Raw genomic sequence first — 24,732 nt, forward strand, 5'->3', positions numbered from 1 at the left:
AATCCTGTCTCAAAAAAAAAAAAAAAAAAAAAAAAATTCAAGAAAAATTTGTATGCGCCTTATCTCTATTCACTTTCAATATACTTTCTTTTTTGGTTTTTCGAAACAGGGTTTCTCTGTAGCTTTGGAGCCTGTCCTGGAACTAGCTCTTGGAGGCGAGGCCGGCCTTGAACTCAGAGATCTGCCTGCCTCTGCCTTCCAACTGCTGGGATTAAAGGCTTGTGCCACCACCGCCCAGCTGTTTTGTTTTTCTTGTGGGCTAGCACAATAGTAAAACACACTATGGATATCCATCACCCACAGTCTTTTGAAATAGGACAATACCCATAAAAGAATGTCTTCCTTTGAAGTAGAGTGTTTTCTTAGGGGAAAAGAAGTACTAACACTGTGTTCTCTAGAACTCAGTTCTGAGGAAAAACAACCTCCATCACCTGTATATCCAAGATGGGTCTCTTTCAGAACACTGATTTTTAGAGGAAATTGACTTACTCCAAGGGCTATGAGGCCCTTCAATGTTTTTGGAAATGCTTGGAGGAGAAGGAGTCACTGATACCTTTCCCTTAAACTGTAGAAAACATATATGCCTAGATTTACTTATATATTCTTCCTTGGGAAGAGATGATATATCAAAGAGACCTGTAACCCCAAAAGCATTAGGAGCCACATTAAACTGAACATGAACTATGGTGATAAGACTCAAATCAAGCAATTTACTTCTCTAAGCATGCTGCTTTACTCTGGCCTATTAAATACTAATAAACGGATGAATTGCTTACTATACATCAGACATTGTTCTAGCACTTACAACAATTCCAACCCTATGACAGGTGCTACTATTACTCTATTTAGCAGATAAAACAACTGAAGCACAAAAAAGTCATTTGGCCAAGATCAACAAAGAATATCTGTCTGAATAGCGTAAAACTTCTCAAAGCAAAATGTGGCCATCTGCTTGTATATACACTTGCTGCCTTTATTACAACTAATGTTCTTTCTACTTAATGCTCACCTGAATTAGAAAAATCAAGTGACTTATCTTCACAGGCACAGTGGCTCAAATCTGTAATCCTAGCACAAACTAAATTTCATACCAATCTGAGTATAGCAAGATCCCTAAAAGTTTCTAAATTAATTTTTTAAAAAGTTCATCTCTGCTAGTCTGGCAACTACTAATACATAAAACTAAAATAATTTTGTTGTTGTTGCTGTTGTCATTTTTAAAGTGCTGGGGATTAAACACAGGGCCTTCCACATGTTATGCAAACACTCTAGCCCTGAGCTAAATCCAGCCCATTACATTTTTAAAAAAAAAATTTCATCTTCGGATTTCTCGGGCCTCCAGCCCTACTGCCCAATACTAAGACTAAACCTACCAGGAATGTCAAGCAAGTATTCTATCAGTAAGCTATCGCCTCCGCCCTCTTTAAAAAATATATCAAAAAAAAAAACTTTCTATCTTTCTATTTTGAGGCAGGTTCTTACTAAGTTTCCCAAGCTGGCCTTGAACTCTTTGTAATGCAGGCTCATCAAGAACTCATGGTCATCTTGCTTCCATCTCTCAAGTTCCTGAGAGTTGAGGCCTACATCAGTCTTCAGAAATAGGACAATAACCATTTAAAAATGCCCTCTCAAGTGAGCCTGGTGGTGATGGCACATGCCTTTAATCCCAGAGCCAGAGGCAGATTTGAGTTTAAGGCCAGTCTGGTTACAGAGAAGTTCCAGGACAGCCACGGGACTATAAAGAGAAACCCTGTCTCAAAACAAACAGAAAAGAATATCTTAGATTGGCTTGGGATTTTTAAAGTTAAACATCTAGATGGGTGGTGGTAGCACACACCTTTAACCCTATCTATCACTCGGGAGGCAGAAGCCGTCTCTGTAAATTCAAGGCCAGCCTGGTCTACAAATAAAGTTCCTGGACAGCCAGTGCTACACAGACAAAACATGTCTGGAAAAAACAAAAATGAATAAATTAAGTTAAACATCTAATATGTATGTTGATGTCATGATCCTGTATGAAGAAAATTCTGAAGAATCTGCAGTAAGTGGGTTTAGTAAATAAAAGAAATAAGATCCATAAAACAACCATAATTTTTATACTAGCAACAGTTATAAATTTTAAAAAGAATAAGAAACTAGACATGGGGACAAACACTTTTAACCCGAGTGTTCCAGAGGTAGAGGATAGTGAATCTCTGAGTTGGAGACCAGCCTGAGAACAGGTTACTTATTACTGTAGTAACTTTCAAGACAGCCAGAGCTATGAAATTGAAAGCCTGTTTCAATGAATGAATGAATGAAAAAAGAGAGACAAAAAGCATTCAGAGGAATGGAGAAATGGCTCAGTGGTTAAGAGCACTGGCTGATATTCCAGAGGACCAGGGTATGATCTCCAGCATTTACATGGCAGCTCCAAATTCTCTATAACTACAGTTCTAAGAGACACCCTCTTCTGGCCTCCACTAGTATCAGGCAGATATATAGTGCCTAGACATGCAGGCAGGAAAAAATACTTGTGCATATGAAATAAAATCATTTTAAAATAGTACAGACTTGCACCAACAAAATTTATAAAAAAATTTAAAATTATTTGCACCGTGTTGGGGATATAAAGCCTAGCAATCCTGAGGCCCTAGTTTAAGTCCCCAGCACCATCTCTTTAAAAAAAAAAAAAATGGAAGAGCCACATACAATGAGGATCAACCCAGTGGTGCACCCCTTTAATCCCAGCAGAGGAAGGCGGCAGAACCCTATGCTTTCAAGTCCAGCCAGGGTTTCATAGTGACCAAAAACAAAAAAACAAATGAAAACTCTTTTTTGTTTGTTTGTTTGTTTTTCAAGACAGGGTTTCTCGGTGTAGTTCTCCATACCCTGGAACTCCTGCTGTGTGAACCAGGCTGGCCTTGAACTCTAGGCTTGTGTTACCACTGCCCCACGTGTAAACTATTTCTAACAGAGATCAGAATTGGGGGAGAAAGGGTATTATCTTCTTCCAACAGTATAGCAGCTGATAAACTGCCCATAATCGAAAATAAACGTCCTACCCACACTTAAGCCAGCAATTCTGATTACTTTTTGTGACCGAAAGACATGAAGTAGGAAGAGGATTTAAGAAGGTGAACAGAAAGGGGGAATGAGGGTGAAACTAACTACAACTCATTTATATACATGTATGAAGCTGTTAACAGGAAAAAGAAAGTACAAAAGTTACTTTGCATGACAGGCTTCTTTTTCTGTGCTAGAATCAAACCAAACCCCTCATACCTGCTAAGCAAAGATCCCTCATTTGATATTAATCACTGAGCAAAAGAATCATTAGTTATGGCTTTACTATCCCTGCCAAGGTTATTTTCCTAACAGACGTGTTTCTCCTGTTTAACATTCTCAAAGGCTCTCTATTGTCCATAGTAAACCACACACACCAATTTGCTCTTTCTCCTCCTTCTAAGTAAGGCAGGAGTTTATTTAAAAGCCAAGGCTGAGCCAGGAGGTGGTGGTGCACGCCTTTAATCACTTGGGAGGCGCCTTTAATCACTTGGGAGGCAGAAGTAGGTAGATCTCTATGAGTTTGAGGCCAGCCTGGTCTACGTAGTGAGTTCCAGGACAGCCAAGGCTACACAGAAAGACCCTCTCTCAAAATAAGAAAAAGAAAAGGAAGGAATTAAGAGGGCTAGAGTCATAATGGCTCAGCACTTACAAGCAATAGCTGCTTTCTCCAAGAGTCTTGTGAGTCACCTGGGAACAACCTAGAGGCCCCTCAACTGAAGAATGGATAAAGAAAATGTGGTACATTTACACAAGAAAATACTACACAGCTGGGCGGTGGTGGCGCACGCACGCCTTTAATCCCAGCACTCAGGAGGCAGAGGCAGGCGGATCTCTGTGAGTTCGAGACCAGCCTGGTCTACAAGAGGCAGGCTCCAAAACTACAGAGAAACCCTGTCTCTAAAAACCAAAAAAAAAAAAAAAAAAGAAAAAGAAAAAAGAAAATACTACACAGCAATAAAAAATGACATACTGAAATTTGTAGGCAAATGAATGAATCTAGAAAAAAAACATATTGAGTGAGGTAACCCAGACCCAGAAAGACAAATATAATATGTATTCACTCATAAGTGGCTTTTAGACATAAAGCAAAGAAAAACCAACCTACCGTCCACAACCCCAGAGAACCTAGACAACAAAGAGGGCCCTAAGAAAGACATACATGGATCTAAATAGGAAAAAAAAAAAAAAAAAAAAAGACAAGATCTCCTGAGTAAACTGGAAGCATGGGGTCAGAGGGGAGGAGAGGGGGGGAGAGGGAAGAAAGGGGAGCAGAGAAAAATGTAAAGAAAAATTAAAACTCCACAAAATAAAGAGTCATGTGAGTGATTCTGCATTAGTTGTCATTGAGCTTCCACAGTATGAAGAAAGAGAAGAATTCTGTCATATACTGACCTCTCCAGTATACATACACAGTGCTTCTTAGCTGACTTTACCCAATATCTTCCCAGGGTTATTAACAAAAAAAGAAGTAAACTCAGCTGAGAGTAACACAAATGCTTCAGGAACATACTTGGAAAAATAAGAAAAGAAACACAGATTTACTTATTTTAGGCAGGGTCTCATTATGAATACCTGCCTGGCCTGGGATCACCAGGCTATCCTCAATCTTGCTATCCTCAATCCTCCTCCCACCTTTTCCTCCAGAGTGCTGGGATTACAGACCAGTGACATCACATTTGGGAAAAAAAAAAAATTAAGTCACCTATAATTTCACTGAAATACACAGCAATTATAATATTTAACACTTTCCTTCCACAATGGTTTGAAGGAGAGACATGAATCTCAATAATAAAGAATTAAAACACAGGTTTACAAGATGGTTCAGCAGAAAAAGGCACTTGCTGCCAAGCCGGGTGACCTGAGTTTTGTCCTCTGACCTACCACACATGCTGTAGCACACATACATCCAGACACATGCACAATAAATAAAACTGCCATGCAGTGATGTTGAATGCCTTTAATTCCAGCAATCAGGAAACAGAAGTAAGTGAATCTCTGAGTTCTAGGCCAGACTGATTTATAGAATGAGTTCCAGGACAGCCAGGGCTGCACAGGAAAAAAAAATTATGTAATGATTTATTGTAAATAATATGATTATTTATAATATAATAAATAAAATATATTATTATAATATATTTAATTATATATTTAATACAATAAATAAATAAATATAAAATGTTCTTTTACTACACTCCTGGCCTCTCTTAAGCTATTCTGGCCATATCACCACTATAATTAAGTTCAAATCACTTGGATATACAAGTTGAAACATGGGGTACTTTTAAAATAGCCAATTTTTTTTTCTAATTTATTTTCTATGTATCAGTATTTTATTGTCATGTGTGTATGTATGGCACATGCATGTCTGGTACTCATAAAGGTCAGAGAAGGACCCTAAATACCATGGAGCTGGAGTTATGGATGGTTGTAAGACACCATTTCAGAGACAGGAATCAAACTTGGGTTCTCTGCAATAACTAGTGCTCTTAAATACTAAGCCATGTCTACCTACATCTATACACAAACAAGCACAAACACGCGCACACACATTTTTTGTAACAGTGTTTCACTGAAGAACAGGCTGGCCTCAAACTCAGAGATCCTCCTGCCTCTACCTCCTGAGTGCCAGACCACAACATCCAGTCCAAACAGTGTTTTTTAAATAGCATTTTAAAGGGTAATATTGGTCTGTGGTCTCCTCCACTCTGCTTCATGGGACACAAATGTAATGACTGGAGCTCGAGTAGCCATCACGGAATCTTAAAGCAGATGCCATACCCTAGAAACACAAAGGAGACAGGTCTCCACTGAGTGACTCTGCAGTGCAAAGGCACCATACCAACTTATCTCCTATCCTGAAGAATTTGATGGGAAAGAGAAATACACATCCAGTTCAAGTCCATATTATTCTAAAGTTTCTATTCTAAAAGAGGGGTGAGGTAGAGAGACAGATGGGAGTGATGGCACACATCTTTAATCTTTGCACTTTGGTGGCAGGGACAGGTGAATTCTGTAAGATCAAGGCCATCCTTGCCTACATAATGTCCTGTTAAAACAAAGGCAGGGATTGAAGGGGGAACCTAGTTCTGACACATCCTGTTGTTGGCAATACAAGCTAGGTCTCCCAACAAAATACAAATATTTCACTATGTATCAGGTGTGCATAAATCAAAAACAAAATTCTAACTTGGAGGGGTTATGCATAATTTTTTATCTAATAGGTATTATCTAATTATAGACAATCTATAGTCATAACTACATTTGAAAGGAGAGAGCTTGAGACAGACTTTCCTATATCCAAAGCTAGAATCTCTCACACTCAATCTATAGTTGAGGATAACCTTGAACTTGTGATTCTCCTGCCTCCACCTCCCCCAAGGTTGAGATTACAGGCACTGCAGATCAAACACAGGGTTTCATGCATGTTAGACAAGCACTCAATTAACCAACCTACATCACAGTCCTGATAACAGCATTATTTAAATATTAAACCCCTCAATAATAATTCATTTCTACCTTAAAATGTCTTAGAGAAAGAAGGGCCAAATGTAGCAATAAGCCTCATTTAACTATCTCAGTAAAAGAACCTAGAAAACAGTAGTTATAATCATTTTTATCACTCTGTTCTTAAGAGTCCCTTAATTCATAAAATCATCTCCTTTCATTATTTTAATTACATGTGTATACTTGTTTATTTGTATGTATGTATATGCACATCTCAAGGTGCATGTGTAGAGGTTTCTCTCCTTCCATCCTGTGGTTCCCCTGGATCAGACCCAGACTTGGTGCTAAGCACTTTTACCCACTGAGCCATCTTGCCAGCCTAGTGTCCAATATTACTATTATTTGTTGCTACGAACAATCCACCGTATTTATTCACGATTTCACAATCTTGGCTGGATTCAGCTGGGTGGTGCCTCTGCTACTCTTACCAGTGTGATTGCTTTTGTGACTGCACTCAACCAAAACGTCAACTAGGACTTGAACCCCACTGAGACTCTGGAAAAGTTAGTCTAAGAACCCATCCCTCTCCACAGAATCTTCCAGCTCCTAGCACTGCAATCACTTAAGACTCCCAAAACTAAGCCAGGTGGTGGTTGCCCACATGGTTAATCTCAGCACTCAGGAGAGAGAATGCCAGCCTGATCTACAGACCTCGTTGCAGGACAGCCACAGCTACAGAGAAAACCCTGTCTCAAAAAAACCAAAAAAAACAACAACAAAAAAGAAGTTGTACCCAAACCTATTCTAGTGTCATCACTACTGCCAAACAGGACTAGACAAGACATACACTACACAACAAGTTGACTCTAAGAAGGTATGGCCCACTGGGGTGCTTACAACAGCAGACAGCATCTCTTCCTTCAGTTCTACACAGATAACATCTCGATGTGTCTATAACCACCACATACTTTAAGGCCTCTGTCCTCTATGTAATAGCCCTGGCTGTCCTGGAACTCCTTTGTAGACCAGGCCAGCCTAAGCTATATTTAAAAAGTTAAAAAAAATAAAAGGATGTTCTGGGCATAGCAGTACAGGCTTTCAATCCTAGCACTCTGGAGGCAGAGAGGCTCAAAGCCAGCCTAGTCTACATACTGAGTTTCAGGACTACACAATGAAATCCTCTCTCAAGAAAAAAAAGTAGGAAATAATGGAGAATGGCTATGACTAAAATACACTGTATATATGATTAAACTTGAAAAAATAAATTTAAAATAATTATCTTTTGGAAGACCTTAAACACACTAGATAAACTTTCTATTACTGACCTACATCCTTAGTACAAGAAATCATTCAATACTACCTATTAAGTCTCATTTAGAAAGCTTATTAAAATCCTGATCAGAATTACATTAAAAAATTCCACAATAATGACATTTATCAGTTTGGCTAATAAAAAATTTTTAAATCATTTTGTCATAGTAGCTTTCCTAGGGAGTTACTATTCTTTATAATGAAAAACATTCAGTAAAAACCCTGCTTTGGGCCTGACCTGGTGGCACATGCCTTTAATTCCAACACTTGGAAGGCAGATGCAGGTGGATGGATTTCTATGAATTATAAGCCATCTTGTCTTCACTGCAAGTTCCAAGCCAGCAAGAAATGGTAAGTCCCTTGGGGGATGGAAATAGACCCTGCCTTAATCATACAAACACATCACACACATACACACAAACACACACACAAGGAATGAACAAAATTTTAAAATAATAATTACTGATCTTTCACCAGAATTTCTATCTTTTGCATGTATTTTAAATTTTAAGCTTTGCCAGGCATGGTGGCTCATACCTTTAATCCTGGGCAGGCAGAGGTAGTAAATTCAAGGCCTTCTAGGGCTATATAGTGAGATCCTATCTCAAAAGCAAAGCAAAATAAATTGCTAACTTTTTTTTTTAAATCGGGAAGTGCACTACAAAGTATATATATATATAGTCTTCCAAATATTTCAAATATTTTTCTATATACAAAAACACGTTTTAGCTTTTTTTTTTTTTTTTTTTTTGGTTTTTCGAGATAGGGTTTCTCTGTAGCTTTGGTGCCCGTCCCTGGAACCAGCTCTTGTAGACCAGGCTGGCCTCGAACTCACAGAGATCCGCCTGCCTCTGCCTCCCGAGTGCTGGGATTAAAGGCGTGCGCCACCACCACCCGGCACATATGTATTTTTTATAAGATAAAGTCAAGATTAAACTTACAACTTTACAACTCCTGAAACGGTTTTTATTAAGCCAACAATGTGGCAAGCAGCCTCCCACATTGGTTCCCACCAATCTCTTTGTCTAGATAAAAATTGCACATAAAAAAAAAAAAATTTTCACGAAAGCTTTAGTAAAAAAAAAAAAAAAATTGCACAATAAGGGTCAGGGCTGTAGTTCAAGTGGTTATGAACTTGCCTAGAATGTGTGAGGCCCTAGGTACATCCCCAGCAGGAGAGGCGAAACAGCAAAGTAGACTTGTAAGCAGGTCCAAGTAAATCACATCTTTAATTACCTATCATGAGCTATCCGAAAACCTCATTCCTACATCCCCAGATATGTCTTGAGCACTTCCTTCCTCTAGGTATACATGCCAGAGACTTTCCCACTCCTCCTCTGCAATGATTAAGACTTCTCCCTTCCCTGCCACATCTCCAGGAATCTTCCCTTTGCCTCTGACTTGCCTATGACACTGCATCAGAAGCACATTATCTCTGCCTGTAGGTAGCTTGTCTCTTCATACTTTTTACCACGGTGGTTTTTCTAAAATAACCCCCATTAAATCACAGGTGGGTCTCTGTGAGTTCCAAGCCTGCCTGGTCTACAAGGAGTTCTGTGCTAACCAGGGCTGTCAAATAACACTGAGAAGGTAAGAGGATTGGGAATTCAGGACCAGGCCTCGACTCTAGATCATCTCAAAACGACCAAAAACAACAACAACTAAACAAACTGGCAGTTTTTACTCACCACTTTTTACCCAAGGCCTCAAGAGTCAGCTATCATTCAGGACCTGACTATGAGTCTGTAACCCATTTAAAATGCCTAAAAGTTGATAACCCTGACACCAGAATAGAGCCCACATTCACTAGTACAAGAACCACTACATGTATTAAGCCTCTGCCTCCATTCTCCACCAGGAAAACACTCTAACTTCTCTCTGAAATAATTATATTCCCTCTGTTCTCCCAAACACACTCTTATCACTCTACTTAGCTAAACCTCACCAACCCTGCAGGGTTTAATTCAAATACTACTTCCAGTAAACCTTCCAAGACTCCACTTGGCTAGTGACTCCTCTCTTGCAGGGTTGACTGTTCATGATATTCTGCATGTTCTGTGAGTGAGTGAGTGAGTGAGATGTGCCAAAGGAGGGGGGAAAAACGTCAATAGAGCCAGATGTGGTAGAACATGCCTGTAATCCTAGAAGTTGGGAGGCAGAAGCAAGAGGCAAATGACAAGTCAGGCGGTGGTGGCGCACACCTTTAATCCCAGCACTCGGGAGGCAGAGGCAGGCGGATCTCTGTGAGTTCAAGACCAGCCTGGTCTACAAGAGCTAGTTCCAGGACAGGCTCCAAAACCAGAGAAACCCTGTCTCGAAAAACCAAAAAAAAAAAAAGTCAAATGACAACTTCAAGGCACATGATAATTTCAGTATGTAGGCCAACCTGGTCTACATATCGGATCCCAAGTCCTACATGGTGGAAGGAGAGAACCAATTCCTACAGTCGTGCTGCTGTGGTGTGTGTGTGTGCCTATATGTATATATACATATATATATATATATTAATTTATGTTAACCCACAAGGAAAGACTGTCTTAATTACTTTAAAAAGTGAACAGAGCAGCTGAAGAACAGGCTCAGAGTTGAGAACATCTGTTGCTCTGCAGAGGACAGAGTTTGGCTGCTAGCATCCACATGGTGGCTCACAATAATCCATTAACTCCAGTTCCAAAGGATCTGATGCTTTCTTCTAACCTACTCAGGTGCAGATATTCATGCAATCAAAATACTCATCTACATAAAATAACATAAAATAAAAATAAATGCAAAAACATTTTAGTAAAAAAGTACACAGAAAGTCTAAGTCATCTCAAACTGTTTTATATAGCTCTGCTATCATACAGCAGCGGCAGCAGAAGCAAAGTGAAACATCTTTCACATAAGGCCTTTTCTAACATAATAAAGCATAAACGAGCTGTGTCATTCCTATTCCTCTAAAGCTGAGCTCTAAGGTCTCTCATATTCTGCAATAGATCAAACTTCCAATTCTAGGCTAAACATATGGCTCATACTGACAGAATATGCTTCTCTTGTAGAGGACTTGCAGAGTTCAATTCCCACACCCATGTCAGCTCACAACTGCCTGTAACTCTAGATCTAGGGAATCCGGTGTAGCCTTCTGGCCTATGCATTCACCAGGGACTCACACTGTACATATACATACACGTAGGCACTCACACAAATACAAAATAAAAATAAGCCAGAAGTGGTGGTTCATGCCTTTAATCCAAGACCTCAGAAGGTAGAGGCAGTCATTATCTCTCAGTTCAAGCCCAATGAGTCTCGGACCAAACAGAGCTACACAGTGAAACCCTGGCTTCAAAAATTAAAGTACAAGCCGGGCGATGGTGGCGCACGCCTTTAATCCCAGCACTCGGGAGGCAGAGGCAGGCGGATCTCTGTGAGTTCGAGACCAGCCTGGTCTACAGAGCTAGTTCCAGGACAGACTCCAAAGTCACAGAGAAACCCTGTCTCGAAAAACCAAAAAAAAAAAAATTAAAGTACAAATAAATCTTTAAAAAAGAACTTCAGATTCTAAATTCAAGACTGTTTTTTCTACTAAATATTTCATAACCACCACAGGCACACATTGGTATGCAAGGCCATTATAAAACAGAAATCATGCCCCTTTTCCTGGATAACTTTTTACAACTTGACTTGCCAATAAGTTCTGAAAATAGTTACTAGGTAAAAACATGATAAAGTTTTATAGGAGAAGGAAGGGATTAATCAGTTTGCTAAAAACCAACAGATAGAAATATTTAGGAGCCAACAAGATGACTTGGTGGCTAAATGCACTTACCATCTAGTCTTGAACCCAGATGGTAGAAGAGAGCCTACTCCCACAAGATATCCTCTGACATTCATGCACATACTGATGCATGCATGAGTCCACGTACACACACGTGTGTGTGCACACATATAAATAAATGTAAAAAAAAGAAAAAGTTTAATAGGGGAACATATATCTATTAGAAAGTTTATTCTGTGGCCTAAGAGTATCACAGACGAAAAAGCAAAAATTATACCCATCAAGGATTTCTCCACCTCACGGTTCTCCACCGGAAATTCATGAAGAGAACTTCTAGGGCTCTATTTTTTAAAAGAATATTTGTTTGTTTGCTTGCTTGCTTGATTGTTTTAAAACAGGGTTTCACTGTGTAACTCTGGACTAGAACTTTGTTATGTAGACCACACAGATCTAGAATTCAGAGAGCTACTAGCCTGACTCCCAAGTGCTAGGATCACTTACTAAAAGATATTATGTGTATGAGTATTTGCCTGTATATATGTATGTGCACTTTGCAAACTCCCCAACATGGCTGTGAGAACCAAATCCGGGTTCTCTGGAAGATCAGCAAGTGCTCTTAAGCACAGAGCATTCTCTCCAGACCAAATTAGTGTTCTTTATACCTAAAAACTGATCATATTTATTTTAGAAGGTCAATGAAGTTCCATGAAAGCCCCTTAGTTACAAGCTTACATTGACTTAAAGGATATTAGGGCTGGACAGACACTATCTGATCAGAAAAACCTGTGGCCCAAAGAATAACCTGTAATTTTGCAGAACAGAAAGCAGGTAAGGCACCGAGTCTTATACAAAGTCTTGTAATCAGTTTGTAACTTTGAAAACTGACTATTACTCTTGCATCATAGAATTAAGTGGGTAATAGGATATATAACAAATTATTTTAAGAATGAGAAATTAAGCACTTGGGAGGCAGAGGTAGGCGGATCTCTGTGAGTTCGAGACCAGCCTGGTCTACAAGAGCTAGTTCCAGGACAGGCTCCAAAGCCACAGAGAAACCCTGTCTCGAAAAACCAAAAAAAAAGAATGAGAAATTAAACTATACAATACTTTTAAATTTACATGGAAATCCATGTTCATCAACTTAAGAAGCAAGGTAAAATTATGAGACTAAAAACATCATATATTAATAATTCCTAGGAATAAACCAACAGGACAATAGCAAACTACAACACAGCCAAGTTAAAACCACCTCTCTGTACAGGGAAGAGATCCAGTCCCAGATCCAGTTTTCAATTAAATTAAGACATTTTAGTGCCTACTATGGACAAGAGATCAGTGGATACAGATAGACAGACAGATAGTAAAATAGATATATAACATACTGTAAGATATATATATATACACACACACACACATTTATCTGCTATCTTAAAAAAATATTAAAACTTAAGAATCATTTTGCTCAGCATGGTCATGCATACCTACAAACCATGCTGTGGGATGCTAAGGAAATATTCAAACTCTAGGCCAGCCCAGGCTACATACCAAGTTCAAGGTCAGCCTGGAACACACAATAGGCCTTATCTCAAAAAAAAAAAACAAAAAAAATACTAAAGGAAAGTGGCTGAGAGGGAGGAAGAGGAGAGGGGGGAGGAAGGAAGGAAGAAGAAAGGAAGGAAGGGAAGGAAAGCAAGAAAAAGAAAAAGAAATGCTATCATAAATATTATATACTTGTATTATCTCAAAATACATAAATAGTGATCTGGGGGGAAGACTTTCTATTAAATTGTACATATAGTAGTGAAGAAAAGTTGTCTATCACTTATTTCAAGTTTGCAGGTTTGAGAAATTTTATTAGAGAAAAGAGTCTTACAACAAAGTAACAACTGTTACCAGCTGCACTGCAATTTTTGCTGATCCCTTGTAAGACATCATCCATTGTCCCTGATTTTTCTGTAACAATAACACTCAAGTTGTCTCTCCAGTAACAGTAATTGCCCTCTGAAAAGTGATTCAGAGCACAGAGCTGACTCAATAAGAGTTCAACACAGTATCCCAGAAATCCTGTCCCTGCCACCTGCTGCTTCGGCATTGCCTGTTCACCACGTGCAATCCCTGACTTCAACTTTGATGACATAACAAATATGGTAGAACACTTCCTGGGCTTCCCTCTAAAGCCAGGTGTAGTATTTAACATTTAATCCCAGAACTCCACAAGCATATCTTACTCCATTTAATCCTAGCAAGCCTGGCCTACACAGTTGGTTGCAGGCCCACAGTAAAAATCCGTCTTTAAAAAAAAACAAAAACAAAAAAACAAGCTTCATTTAACACTGACAGAATTATAGACCTCTGACATATACAATCCTCCAGCAGGGGCTGTTTTACCAGGAAGCAACACTGATGCCTCAGGTAAGGATTATGAGCACTCAAAATAACTAGAGTCTTTATAGTTAAGGAGAAATTTCAGACAGTCTTTCAGTTCAAAATATTTGTTTTTAAAAAGTTAAGATAATTTTAGTATAATTTTAGCTAATGTAGAACCAACTAACTATATTATCTTATGCCTTTTAAATATGATAAAACAAAAATTCAGATAGCTAAAATTATAAAACACTTGATTTGTTTACTTAATTATTAAAACTTCAAGCACAATAATTGGCAGTGCATGGTTACCTTTTTTCATTCAAAAACAAATTAAAAAATCCATTCTGTTATAATCAAACTACTGTCATAAGACCTTGTTTTTGTTTTGGCCCTAAGTTAGTGATCATCACTGATAATATTAAAACCTTTATTAGATCTCATAAAGAATATTTTATTTTCAAGGGATGTGGTGGGGCATGTCCTTTATCCCAGGGATAAGGAGGCAGAGGAAGGCAGGTATCTGTGAGTTCAAAGCCAGTCATCTAGATAGAAAGTGCCAGGTCGGTCAGAGCTACAGAAAGAGGCCCTGTCTCAAACAAGCAAATAAACAAACAAAGGATATTAACTTTCATTTCTTCAGTGCACTGTTTGCAATTCCACATTTTTCACTTATTGAAAACCTTAAATCACATCTGTTACACATCAGTTTCACTTTCAGGGTCTTCACTAGCTACAAGGTCTTTTCCACATGGATTCTAACATGGTAGGTATAGAGATACACAGTCAAAAACCTCTTTACTTTCCATTTCACACATTAGTTTCCATTTACATGTCTCAAAAACAATTAGAAATTCCACTCCCTTCAAAAGATACCTAACTTTTAAATATTTAAAAGTTGGAAGCCACTACATTTGACTTCCACTGTAAAGAATTATCTTTGCTTTTCAGCAAAAGAAGAAACAATACATAACAGAACTGACCTAAACATTTCCCAAAGTTTTGTTAGGCTATGCTGTTATTCTTTTTGTTATTGTTGTTTGTTTTGTTTTTTGAGACATGGTTTTACTGCATAGCTCTGGCTGTCCTAGAACTTGCTTTGTAGACCAGGCTGGCTTCAAAACTCACAGAGATCCGCCTGCCTCTGCCTCCTGAATGCTGGGATTAGTGTGCGCCACCATCATCTGGCCTTTATACTGTCATTCTTGATAAAAAAAAAAAAAAAAGTTTAGCTTCTCAAAAAAAAGCTTCTTCTTAACAGTGCTAATAATTAAAATAATAAAGTGGCAATAACCAGTCTTCCAGTTCAGAGGAGTTTCACTAACACAACTGAGTTGCACTAATACAACTGAGCTCACAGCAACGGGGGAGGCACAATGCATGGTCCAGGCACTGCAAAAATGAGCACTTGTGTATCTATTCTTTCTAACAGGAAGAATTTAAGTACAAATATAAAACATACAGTAATCTCAAATTAACCAATAGTAAGAGATGTAAATGTTTTTGTTTTTTTTTTCCCCTCAAAACATGATTTGTCTGTGTAGCCCGGGATATCCTGGAACTGCTCTGTAGACCAGGATGGCTTTGAACTCAGATTCGCCTGTCTCTGCCTCCTGAGTGCTGGGATTAAAGGCATGTGCCATCATGAACCTTCTTGTGCGACATAAATGGTTTTCAAACAGAAAATGAGAAGGAATCGAAGTAAAACTCTAACATGGTTTGAACCTGTATTGCTTTTTAAAACTGTTTTTACTAAGTCCAAAGTTACTTAAGACTCCACATACCTTCTCCAAATTTCAGTCAAGGCAAAATAATGGTATTTTATGCAGGGCATCACCTTACAATGTAACAGACAAAATAAACTCTTAACTCTGTATCACAAAGAACCTAATGCAATAATGTATACATCCTCTATACAGTGTTTCTCTCAAGATTTCTCACAGCTAGGTAAGAACTGGCAGGCAATAAATATGGAGGCGACTGAAGGCCCTGGTACATTTCCTAGTACAAGGATAGCAAACCTCAAAAAAAAAGGTACACTGGGTCAAGTGCTTAATGGGTTCCCGAAGCCCAGGCTGCTACGCATCAGTTAACACTATTTACTGCACAACAAATGAAGGCACGAAAACCAAAGAAATAGCCTATCCATAAATGTGCTGGCTTCTTCCTGCAAGTCCCAGCGCACCCTTCCACCACCAACAGTTCAATGAGAATATCATACAATGAAATGAGTAAGCAACACACGCCATTCTGCAACTTTGAAAGACGGTCACCAATCTTCCGCAGCACCCAGAAGAGCCACAATAGCTGAGCAACTAACTCACTGGCACTAAACCGGCTCCCTTAATTTTTCAAGCAAAGTTGCCGAATAACCACTTGGTAAAGACAACACTTTTTGGCCAGTTCATCCACCGGGCACAGTCCTCACGTACGCTCAAAAACAATCGAAAGCCATTCCCTGCCCAGCTGGAGTTAAAGTTACTAGGCGAGCGACGTTTAAAGCTGTCCGCTCCCCGAAACAAAGTGCTCTGGACCGTCAGCACCGCGGACGCCGGCCGCGTTCCCGAAACTCCGGCTTGCTCACACCTGGGCCCGTGCGATCCCGAGCGCCGGCTGCGGAGCCGGGCGGTGCGGTTCGGGGCGGTGGGGGATGGGGAGGACAGGCTCGAATGGCTTCCTAATGTATCATTAAGGGGCAAAAGCACCGGTCTGGGAGCAAGAAAAGTTAAAGGAGCCGCGAGCTGACAAAGAGCGCCGGCCGCCGCACCGGGACCACCCGGCCGCGGCGTTTGACAGCTCGGTCCCTGGCGCCCACAGCTTTGTGGCTCCGAGCGGCCGGGCCGGGCAGCGAGCTGGGCGTGCTCGGCGGGGCGTGTGCGGACGCCGGGCTAGGCCCTGGGGAAGCCGCCGGGCGGTTCTCCCAGAAGCGAGGCCGAACTCCAAAGTAAAGTGCGCGGCGCGGCCGGCGGGACCTGCGCGGGCGCCGCCGAACCGGGCCGCGCCTGGGCCGCCCCGCCCCCACCGGGCCGGGGGCCTGACAGCTCCGGGCCGCGCCGCCGCTGGCCGCCCGCCTGGCTCCCTCGCGCTCAACTTACTTCTTTCTGGCTCTCTGGAAAGGGGAAGCGCCATCTTTGCGAGGCCGGCCCCGAGGTCTTTTGTCTGCGGCTGCGGGGCTCGGGGCAGGGGCTCCGGGCTCCTCGGGGGGTGCTGGCGGCGGCTGCTGCTGCTCCGCGCTCCGGTCCTCCTCCGACGACATCCTAGTCACCAGGAAAGACACATGGATCCCGGTCCTCCTCCTGGGGGGCTCCTCCCGCCGCAGCGGCCGCAGCCGCCGCCGCTGCTGCTGCTCGAGTTGCTCCTCCCCGGCTCAGCCTCTCGCATTTCCCGCAACCCCGGGAGCAGCAGCAGCAGCAGCAGCAGGTACCGAGAGAGGCGGCAACATGGAGCTAGCAGGACACGCACTCACACACATCGGCGCGGGCGCGCGCACTCCGCGCGCAGGGGCCGGCGGGGGGCGGCGGGCAGGCGGGCGGGGCGGGCGGGGCCGGCCGCGCGGGGCGGGGCGCCGCGGCTAGGGCTGGGGACAGCGGGGCCGGGCCGGAGGGCGGCGCCGAGCGGGGCGGGGCGGGGCGCGGCGCGAGGGGAGCGGGGCCCGGGGCGGCCGCAGGGGTCTCCGCCCGGCCCCTCCCCCAGGCCGCCCGCGGCGGGAGGAGAAAGGGCCGCGGAGGGGGCGGCGGGGCGGCGACAGCCACCCCTCCCCCGCGCCGTCAGCCCCGTCAGGCCCACGCCGTGGCGAAGTTTTGACAGCTGCTCCAGTTGTTGTGGTGGGTTCCGGGGTGGCGCGAGCACCGGCCCCTCAGTCGCGCGCTGGCGATCGCTCCCTCACACACCGCTCGCTCGCTCGCGTCGCTGCCTACGGCTAGTTCCCTCACGCTCGGTCCTCGCGCGCGGGCGAGCGCTGCCTCGCACGGCCAGCTCTCGCCGCTGCCCGTGCTCGCTGGCTATCGCTCCCTCACGCTCGGGATCTCCCCCTCGCGCTAGCTTTCGCTTCCATCAAGCCTGGCTCCCTCACGATGGGTTCCCTCTCACTCGCTAACGCTTTCCCTCCCCGGGGCAGTGGAGGAGGAAGTTTGGCGGCTGTGCGTTCACCACACAAACAACGCACGCACACGGCCGGGGCGGTCGCGCGAGGCCCGCGCCCGGGTCCCTCGGGGCGACCCGCACCACAGACCTCTCAAACTCGCCGCCGGCTCGCCCACACACAGGCGCCTCCCGCCCCCGCCCCCCGCGCGCCGCTGCCACTCACAGGACTTGCTCCACGCATGCGCCGCGCGCCGCCGGGCCGCCGCCGCTGACCTCACCGCCCCTCCCCCGCCCGCTCTGACGCGGCGGCGGCTGCACCTCGGGCTGCGGCGGGCGCTAAGCTGCGGACCGGGTATCCGGGATCGGGGTCGGGCCTGGCCGGGGTGGGGAGCGAGCGGTGTAAACACTCCGGAGCGTGCACCCGCGTGCGGGGCGCGCACGTGCGTCCGCGAACACCCCCGGGCGTGGGCCGCCCCGGGCCTCGCGGAGTCCCACGTAGGCTTCCCCGGTGCGGCGCGGCCATAGCAGCGCGGCGTCGACTCTCACTCCAGCTGTAGTTCGACGTCATGTTTTAAACACTGTGAGCCCGGGAGGCTGCTTGACAAAAAGCCGAGCGGGCAGGTTGAGAGGAATAAAAGCTGTCTACACGGACAGAAATTCATCGGCGTGTCCGTTGCGTGTGCTAAAGAGAGAAAAGGGGGAATACTGCTAAGCTGACTCCCATAAAACACACACACACATATAATGATTCCTTTAAAAATGGACCAGAATTCGCCTAATCCGTGCCGGGTGTGGAAACCTCTAGGACGCCGGGCTACTCAGCGCTTCCTTCCTACTATCGGTTGGCGTGTGGGAGTGGGAAATAGTGTAGCTGGGGAAACAGATCTGTGGAGCTTTGTGGAAGGCTGAGCCCTCCCTGCTTGGAGCCCGGAATCCCAACGCTCGGGGCGATCACTTCTTTCCATCCTCGACAACAGTTTCAATGGCAGGCGAAAAGAATGCACTTGTTTCCAGAGATGCGGGGTCACCTTTCCTGCCACCCACCAGCCAGGCTATTAACACTGAACTGGGCTTCCCATCTGAATCAAACTTTGGTGGTCCAGAGGATATTCCAGCGGAAAGCACGGTTTTTTGGTTTTGGTTTTTGTTGTGTTTGCAATGGCTGAAGTAAGAAATTGACTCTCTTGAATTCCTTCAGAGTTTAATCTCTGCAGGCCTTTTCAGCTTTTTATATGTACAGTCAAAGGAAGCCTGGAGAAGGGAAGAAGCTGTCAGGATAAAGGTAAGCCAGAAATTAAAAGGAGAGGAATACAATGTACTGTGACATTTAATTATTAAATAAAAATATAAAAGACGCCTCTTTTCATTTCCTTCTACACATTTCGCTTTAAATAAATGCTTTTTGGAAACTGGGGTTTCTAGACTATTGCCTTTTTAAATTTATTTATTGTGGCAATATATATTGAACCCAGGCCTTTCCATGTGCTGAGCAAGCACTCCACCGTGATTTCCCTAAACCCAAATCTTTTTTAAAGATTTATTTATATGTATGTATGTGTAAGTTTGTGTGCACCAGGTATGTCCAGACACCGGCAGAGGCCAGAGGGTATCCAATGCCCTAGAACTGGAGTTACAGGCACTTGTGAGCTGCCATGTGAAAAGCAGAAACCAGCTCCAATTTTCTGCAAGAACAAGTGCTCTTAACTGCTGAGCCATTTCTACAGTTCCTGGGCCTAGCTTTTAAATATAAACTTTGTTTTTTTTTTTTCGAGACATGGTTTCTCTGTGGCTTTGGAGCCTGTCCTGGAACTAGCTCTGTAGACCAGGCTGGTCTCGAACTCACAGAAATCCGCCTGCCTCAGCCTCCCGAGTGCTGGGATTAAAGGCGTGCGCCACCATCGCCCGGCTAAATATAAACTTTTCAAATAAAGCTGTTTACTTTTGATATTAGAATAAGAATAGTATTCATTGGGCCGGACGGTGGTGGCGCACGCCTTTAATCCCTGCACGTGGGAGGCAGGGGCAGGTGGATCTTTGTGAGTATGAGGCCAGTCTGGTCTACAGATCTAGTTCCAGGACAGCCAGTGTTACACAGAGAAACCCTGAAAGAGTAGTATTCATTTTAAAAACAATTAAAATGTTACATTGTTTTGTTATTGTTAAAATAGAACAGGCATGGAGCAAAGTGTGGTGTTCCACACTTTTAATTCCAGCACTGGGCAGAGTCCGGCATGTGAGGCCCTCTCTTTTAAAATTAAAACAAAACAAAACAAAAAAAAAAGCCGGGCAGTAATGGCGCAGGCTTTTGGTTTCAGCACTGGGAAGCAGAGACAGACGGAGCTCTGTGAATTTGAGGCCAGCCTGGTCTACAAAGTGAGTTCCAATACAGTAAGGACTGTTACCCAGAGAAACCTTGCCTCAAAAAAAAAAAAAAAAAAGTAATAATAATAGAAATTTAAAGTAGGAGTAAGGTAATTCACAAATTAAAGCAAAAGAACAAGTTGATAATAGAACTTAAAATTAATTTTAAGAAATTGCAAAGCTCAAAAATAAATAGGCTTGATGGTACCTATAACCCAGTACTTGGTAGGAGGAAGCAGGAAGATCAGTATCAAGGACATCTGGGGTTACGTAGTGGATAGGAAGCAGGCCTAGGCTATGTAAGACCCTATTTCAAAATGATACAGAGGCTGAAGAGATGGCTCGGAGCTGAATCCTCTACTGCTCTTTTATTTTTTTTTTTTTTTTTTTGGTTTTTCGAGACAGGGTTTCTCTGTGGCTTTGGAGCCTGTCCTGGAACTCCCTTTGTAGACCTTGCAGAGGTTTGCAGTCCCATTCCCAGCACCCAGATAAGGCAGCTCACAACTGCCCATAACTCCAGTTCTGAAGGAAGCCAACACCTTTGGCTTCTGTGGCACCTGCATTCATGTGCACACAACACATGCACACATACAAATCTTTAAAAAGTAAGAGGGTGGATAGTTGGTTTAATGGTTAAAAGCATTTCTGCTCTCCCAGAGGACCCAGGTTTAATCCAGCACCCATATAGAGGCTCAAAATTGTCTATAACTTTGGTTCCACGAGATCTGTCACTCTCTTCTGGCCTCCATGGACAGTAGGCACACACGTGATGCAGAGACATAATTCAGTAAAGCATACATATAAATTTTTTATGAAATAGATTTTAAAATACAGGATACAGAATTATAACTTTGTTTATATTTGCTGTCCTTGAATAGACATGTCTCAATGGTGTCATTAAAAATAGTAACAGCATCATCCTCAGAAACATGGATGCTTTGCACAGTTGAACATAGTTCTTATTGTTAAAACACATGAAATTTTCTATGTTGTTTCTGGTATGCAATTTCTATTTTTACATGCATTGCAAAAAAAATTACTTTGGGGAAAAGAGAAAACTTGGGTTTTTTTTTCAAATATTAGTCCCCATATTGAGACTAGAATTTCTCCTCTTCTGTGAGTATCACATGCACAAAACTATAGACCAACATGGTTTTCTGTTTTATTTTGCTTTGAGACACAGTCTTGCCATATAGCCCATGTTCTCAGGAGAACTCCATGTTCTCAGGTGGTCTTGAGTTCCTGATTCCCTAGCAGAATATAAGTCACTACTATCAGAGAATTACAAGGAAACAGAACAGACCTGGAGCAGAACATTGTAGAGTATGTAGAACAGACTAGAGATCTGGGTAGGAATACTAAGAGTAAAAGATGACGAAGATGAGGTGCTGGCTTTAAATCTTCGTTCCTGTAGCTAAGTTTAAGCTGTTGGGGGTTGTTTATTTGTTTTTAAGACAGTATATCAATACATAGCCCTAGATGGCCTATATCTCTTATGTAGACTAGGCCTAGCTCAAACTCGCAGAGATCCTACCTTGCACATCATCGAGGTCTATCTTAAGAGGACCAATAGCAGATTTATTAACATAAAGTTGCCATGGGCAAACAGATGAAATACAACCCAGGATGCTGATAAAGGTGCTATGGTTTGAAATGAGATGTCTCCCCAAAACTCATGTACTCATTGTATTGCTCTTCAATACAGTGTTCAGAGGTTAAGTGATGTGGGAAGTCCTATGTATGTGTTGCTTTTATTGGTTAATGAATAAAGAAGTTTCTTGGGCCTATGACAGGGCAGAATAGAGCTAGAGAGGGCAACTAACTGAATACTGGAAGAAAGTAGGTGGAGTCAAGGAGATGCCATGTAGCCATCTAAGGAGACAGACGCCTTGGAACTTTACTGGTAAACCATGAGCCTCGTGGTAAAATATAAAATAATGAAAATGGGTTAATTTAAGATATAAGATCTAGCTAGCTAGCAATACGCTTAAGTGATTGGTCAAGTGTTGTTGTAATTAATATAGTTTCTGTGTGATTGTTTTGGACCTGGGTGGCTGGGAAGCAAACAAGCAGTCTCTGCCTACAGTAAAGGCTTTGGGAAAGTGACTGAACCAGTGCTTTGGTGGGCTCATACTTGGATGGCATTATTGGAGGTGATGGAACTAGTATGGGGTATCGGCTGGAGTAAGTCACTGGGGGTGCCCCTTCATCCTTATCACAGGCCCACAGCAAGGAAGCCAATGAGAGCCTAAATAAATCCACCTCCCTTAAAGTGTTTCCAAATATTTTTTTTAATGTGACAAAAAGTGACTGACTGGCCGGGCAGTGGTGGCGCACGCCTTTAATCCCAGCACTCGGGAGGCAGAGGCAGGCGGATCTCTGTGAGTTCGAGACCAGCCTGATCTACAAGATCTAGTTCCAGGACAGGCTCCAAAACCACAGAGAAACCCTGTCTCGAAAAAAACAACAACAACAAAAAAGTGACTGACTCAGAAGTATCTGAGGAATTTACTCAGTACCATAAAGGTTTTCCATACCAGTCAAGCAAATTATACCTTTCTGTGACCAGAATGGCAAAAATCCAGACAATAGCTGTTTTCTCAAAGTGAACCACCAGAAAGACAAGAAGGAAGCCGGGAGTAGTGGCACCCTTCCAACTTTTCTGAATAATTAGACCAGATATGGCAATGCATGCCTCCAGTCACAGCACTCACAAGGCAGAGACAGGCAGATCTCTGTGAAGTTGAGGCCAGTTGGGGTTACATAATAAAACTGTCTCAAAAAAAAAAAAATAAGAATGAGCCAGGAGGTGGTGGGGCACGCCTTTAATCCCACCACTCGGGAGGCAGAGGCAGGTGAATCTCTGTGAGTTCGAGACCAGCCTGGTCTACAGAGCTAGTTCCAGGACAGGCTCCAAAACCACAGAGAAACCCTGTCTCGAAAAACAAACAAAAAAACAACAACAACAAAAAAAAAGAGCTAGTTCCAGGACAGGCACCAAAGCTACAGAGAAACCCTGTCTTGAAAAACAAACAAACAAAAAAAAATGTAGAATAAGGACCATTTTTTAAATATAGCAGGTATGAAATAACTATAGCGACCACCTCTAAAGAACTGCATTACAAAGGTCCATTCATTTCTATTCCATGTTCTTCTGAAATATTGCACTCTCTCAGGAAACAGCTAGTACTCTGTTGATCATACATAAATAAGTACATACATATATATTTTATGTGTTGGAGTGCTGAGGAAAGTACGTTACTGACAACACAGGAAAAAAAAAATCTCAGGAAACGATAAGCAAGATTCTCCAAGAGTCTAGCAGAACAGTGGCTCCATACAAATGTAATGTCCAGATCCATTCTTTCCTGTTAACGACCTATAGATGCCACCGAGTATCTTTGGTAAGAGTGCAGTCTTTCCTTTGCTATTGGTGACTGTGAAAACATCCATACAGCTCTCTGTGGATCCACTATGACTGTTATCCTCCTGTGAATTTGAGGTCTTGAGTTCTTCGGGTTGTTTATCCTGGGCTTGTTTAGTTTGTAGTCAATGCTGAGGGGCATTGTGTCAATCAAGTGAAGGGCTTTGTGCATGTTAGGCATGTCTACCACTAAGCTGCCACATCCCCAGCTTGGTTTGAAAATGTAAATAGTGTATCTTGCCAGGCAGTAGTGGCACACTCCGTTAATCCCAGCACTCAGGAGGCAGAGGCAGGCGGATCTGTGAGATAGAGGTCGGCCTGGTCTACAGAGCAACTTCCAGGACTGGCTCCATAGCTACTGAGAAACCCTGTCTCAAAAAACCAAAAAATAAATAATATATAAATAAATAGTATAGCTGGGCGGTGGTGGCGCACGCCTTTAATCCCAGCACTTGGGAGGCAGAGGCAGGCGGATCTCTGGGAGTTCAAGGCCAGCCTGGTCTACAAGAGCTAGTTCTGGAACAGGCACCAAAGCTACAGAGAAACCCTGTCTCGAAAAACCAAAATAAATAAATAAATAAGTAGTATATCTTTTTTTTTTTTTTTTTTTTTTTTTTTGGTTTTTCGAGACAGGGTTTCTCTGTGGCTTTGGAGCCTGTCCTGGAACTAGCTCTGTAGACCAGGCTGGTCTCGAACTCACAGAGATCCGCCTGCCTCTGCCTCCCAAGTGCTGGGATTAAAGGCGTGCGCCACCACCGCCCGGCTTAGTATATCTTTTTGTATTGCTATTTTTTACTGTTAAAGTTGTACTTTGTTGGGCATGTAGATCAATGGTAGAACCCCTATATAAACATGTTCCAAAGCTGAAAGTTCATTCCCATCACTAGAAAAAAAAATACATTATATGTATTAATTTGTATAAGGTATGTCAGTAATGCACACC

At 42.8% G+C, this 24,732-nt stretch overlaps 1 protein-coding gene across 1 annotated transcript in view; it reads right to left on the reverse strand.

The window, feature by feature from the left end:
• Kmt2c (lysine methyltransferase 2C) overlaps positions 1-17,342 on the reverse strand; it is a 226,539-nt gene extending 209,197 nt beyond the window's left edge. The window contains 1 exon segment of the mRNA XM_057788031.1: positions 17,017-17,342. Coding sequence (XP_057644014.1) covers positions 17,017-17,177 — 161 coding nt within the window. The 5' untranslated portion in view covers positions 17,178-17,342.
• Between the last annotated feature and the right edge of the window lie 7,390 nt (positions 17,343-24,732).

The sequence above is a fragment of the Chionomys nivalis genome, chromosome 1 (genome assembly GCF_950005125.1).
Source record: "Chionomys nivalis chromosome 1, mChiNiv1.1, whole genome shotgun sequence".
Taxonomy (NCBI): domain Eukaryota; kingdom Metazoa; phylum Chordata; class Mammalia; order Rodentia; family Cricetidae; genus Chionomys; species Chionomys nivalis.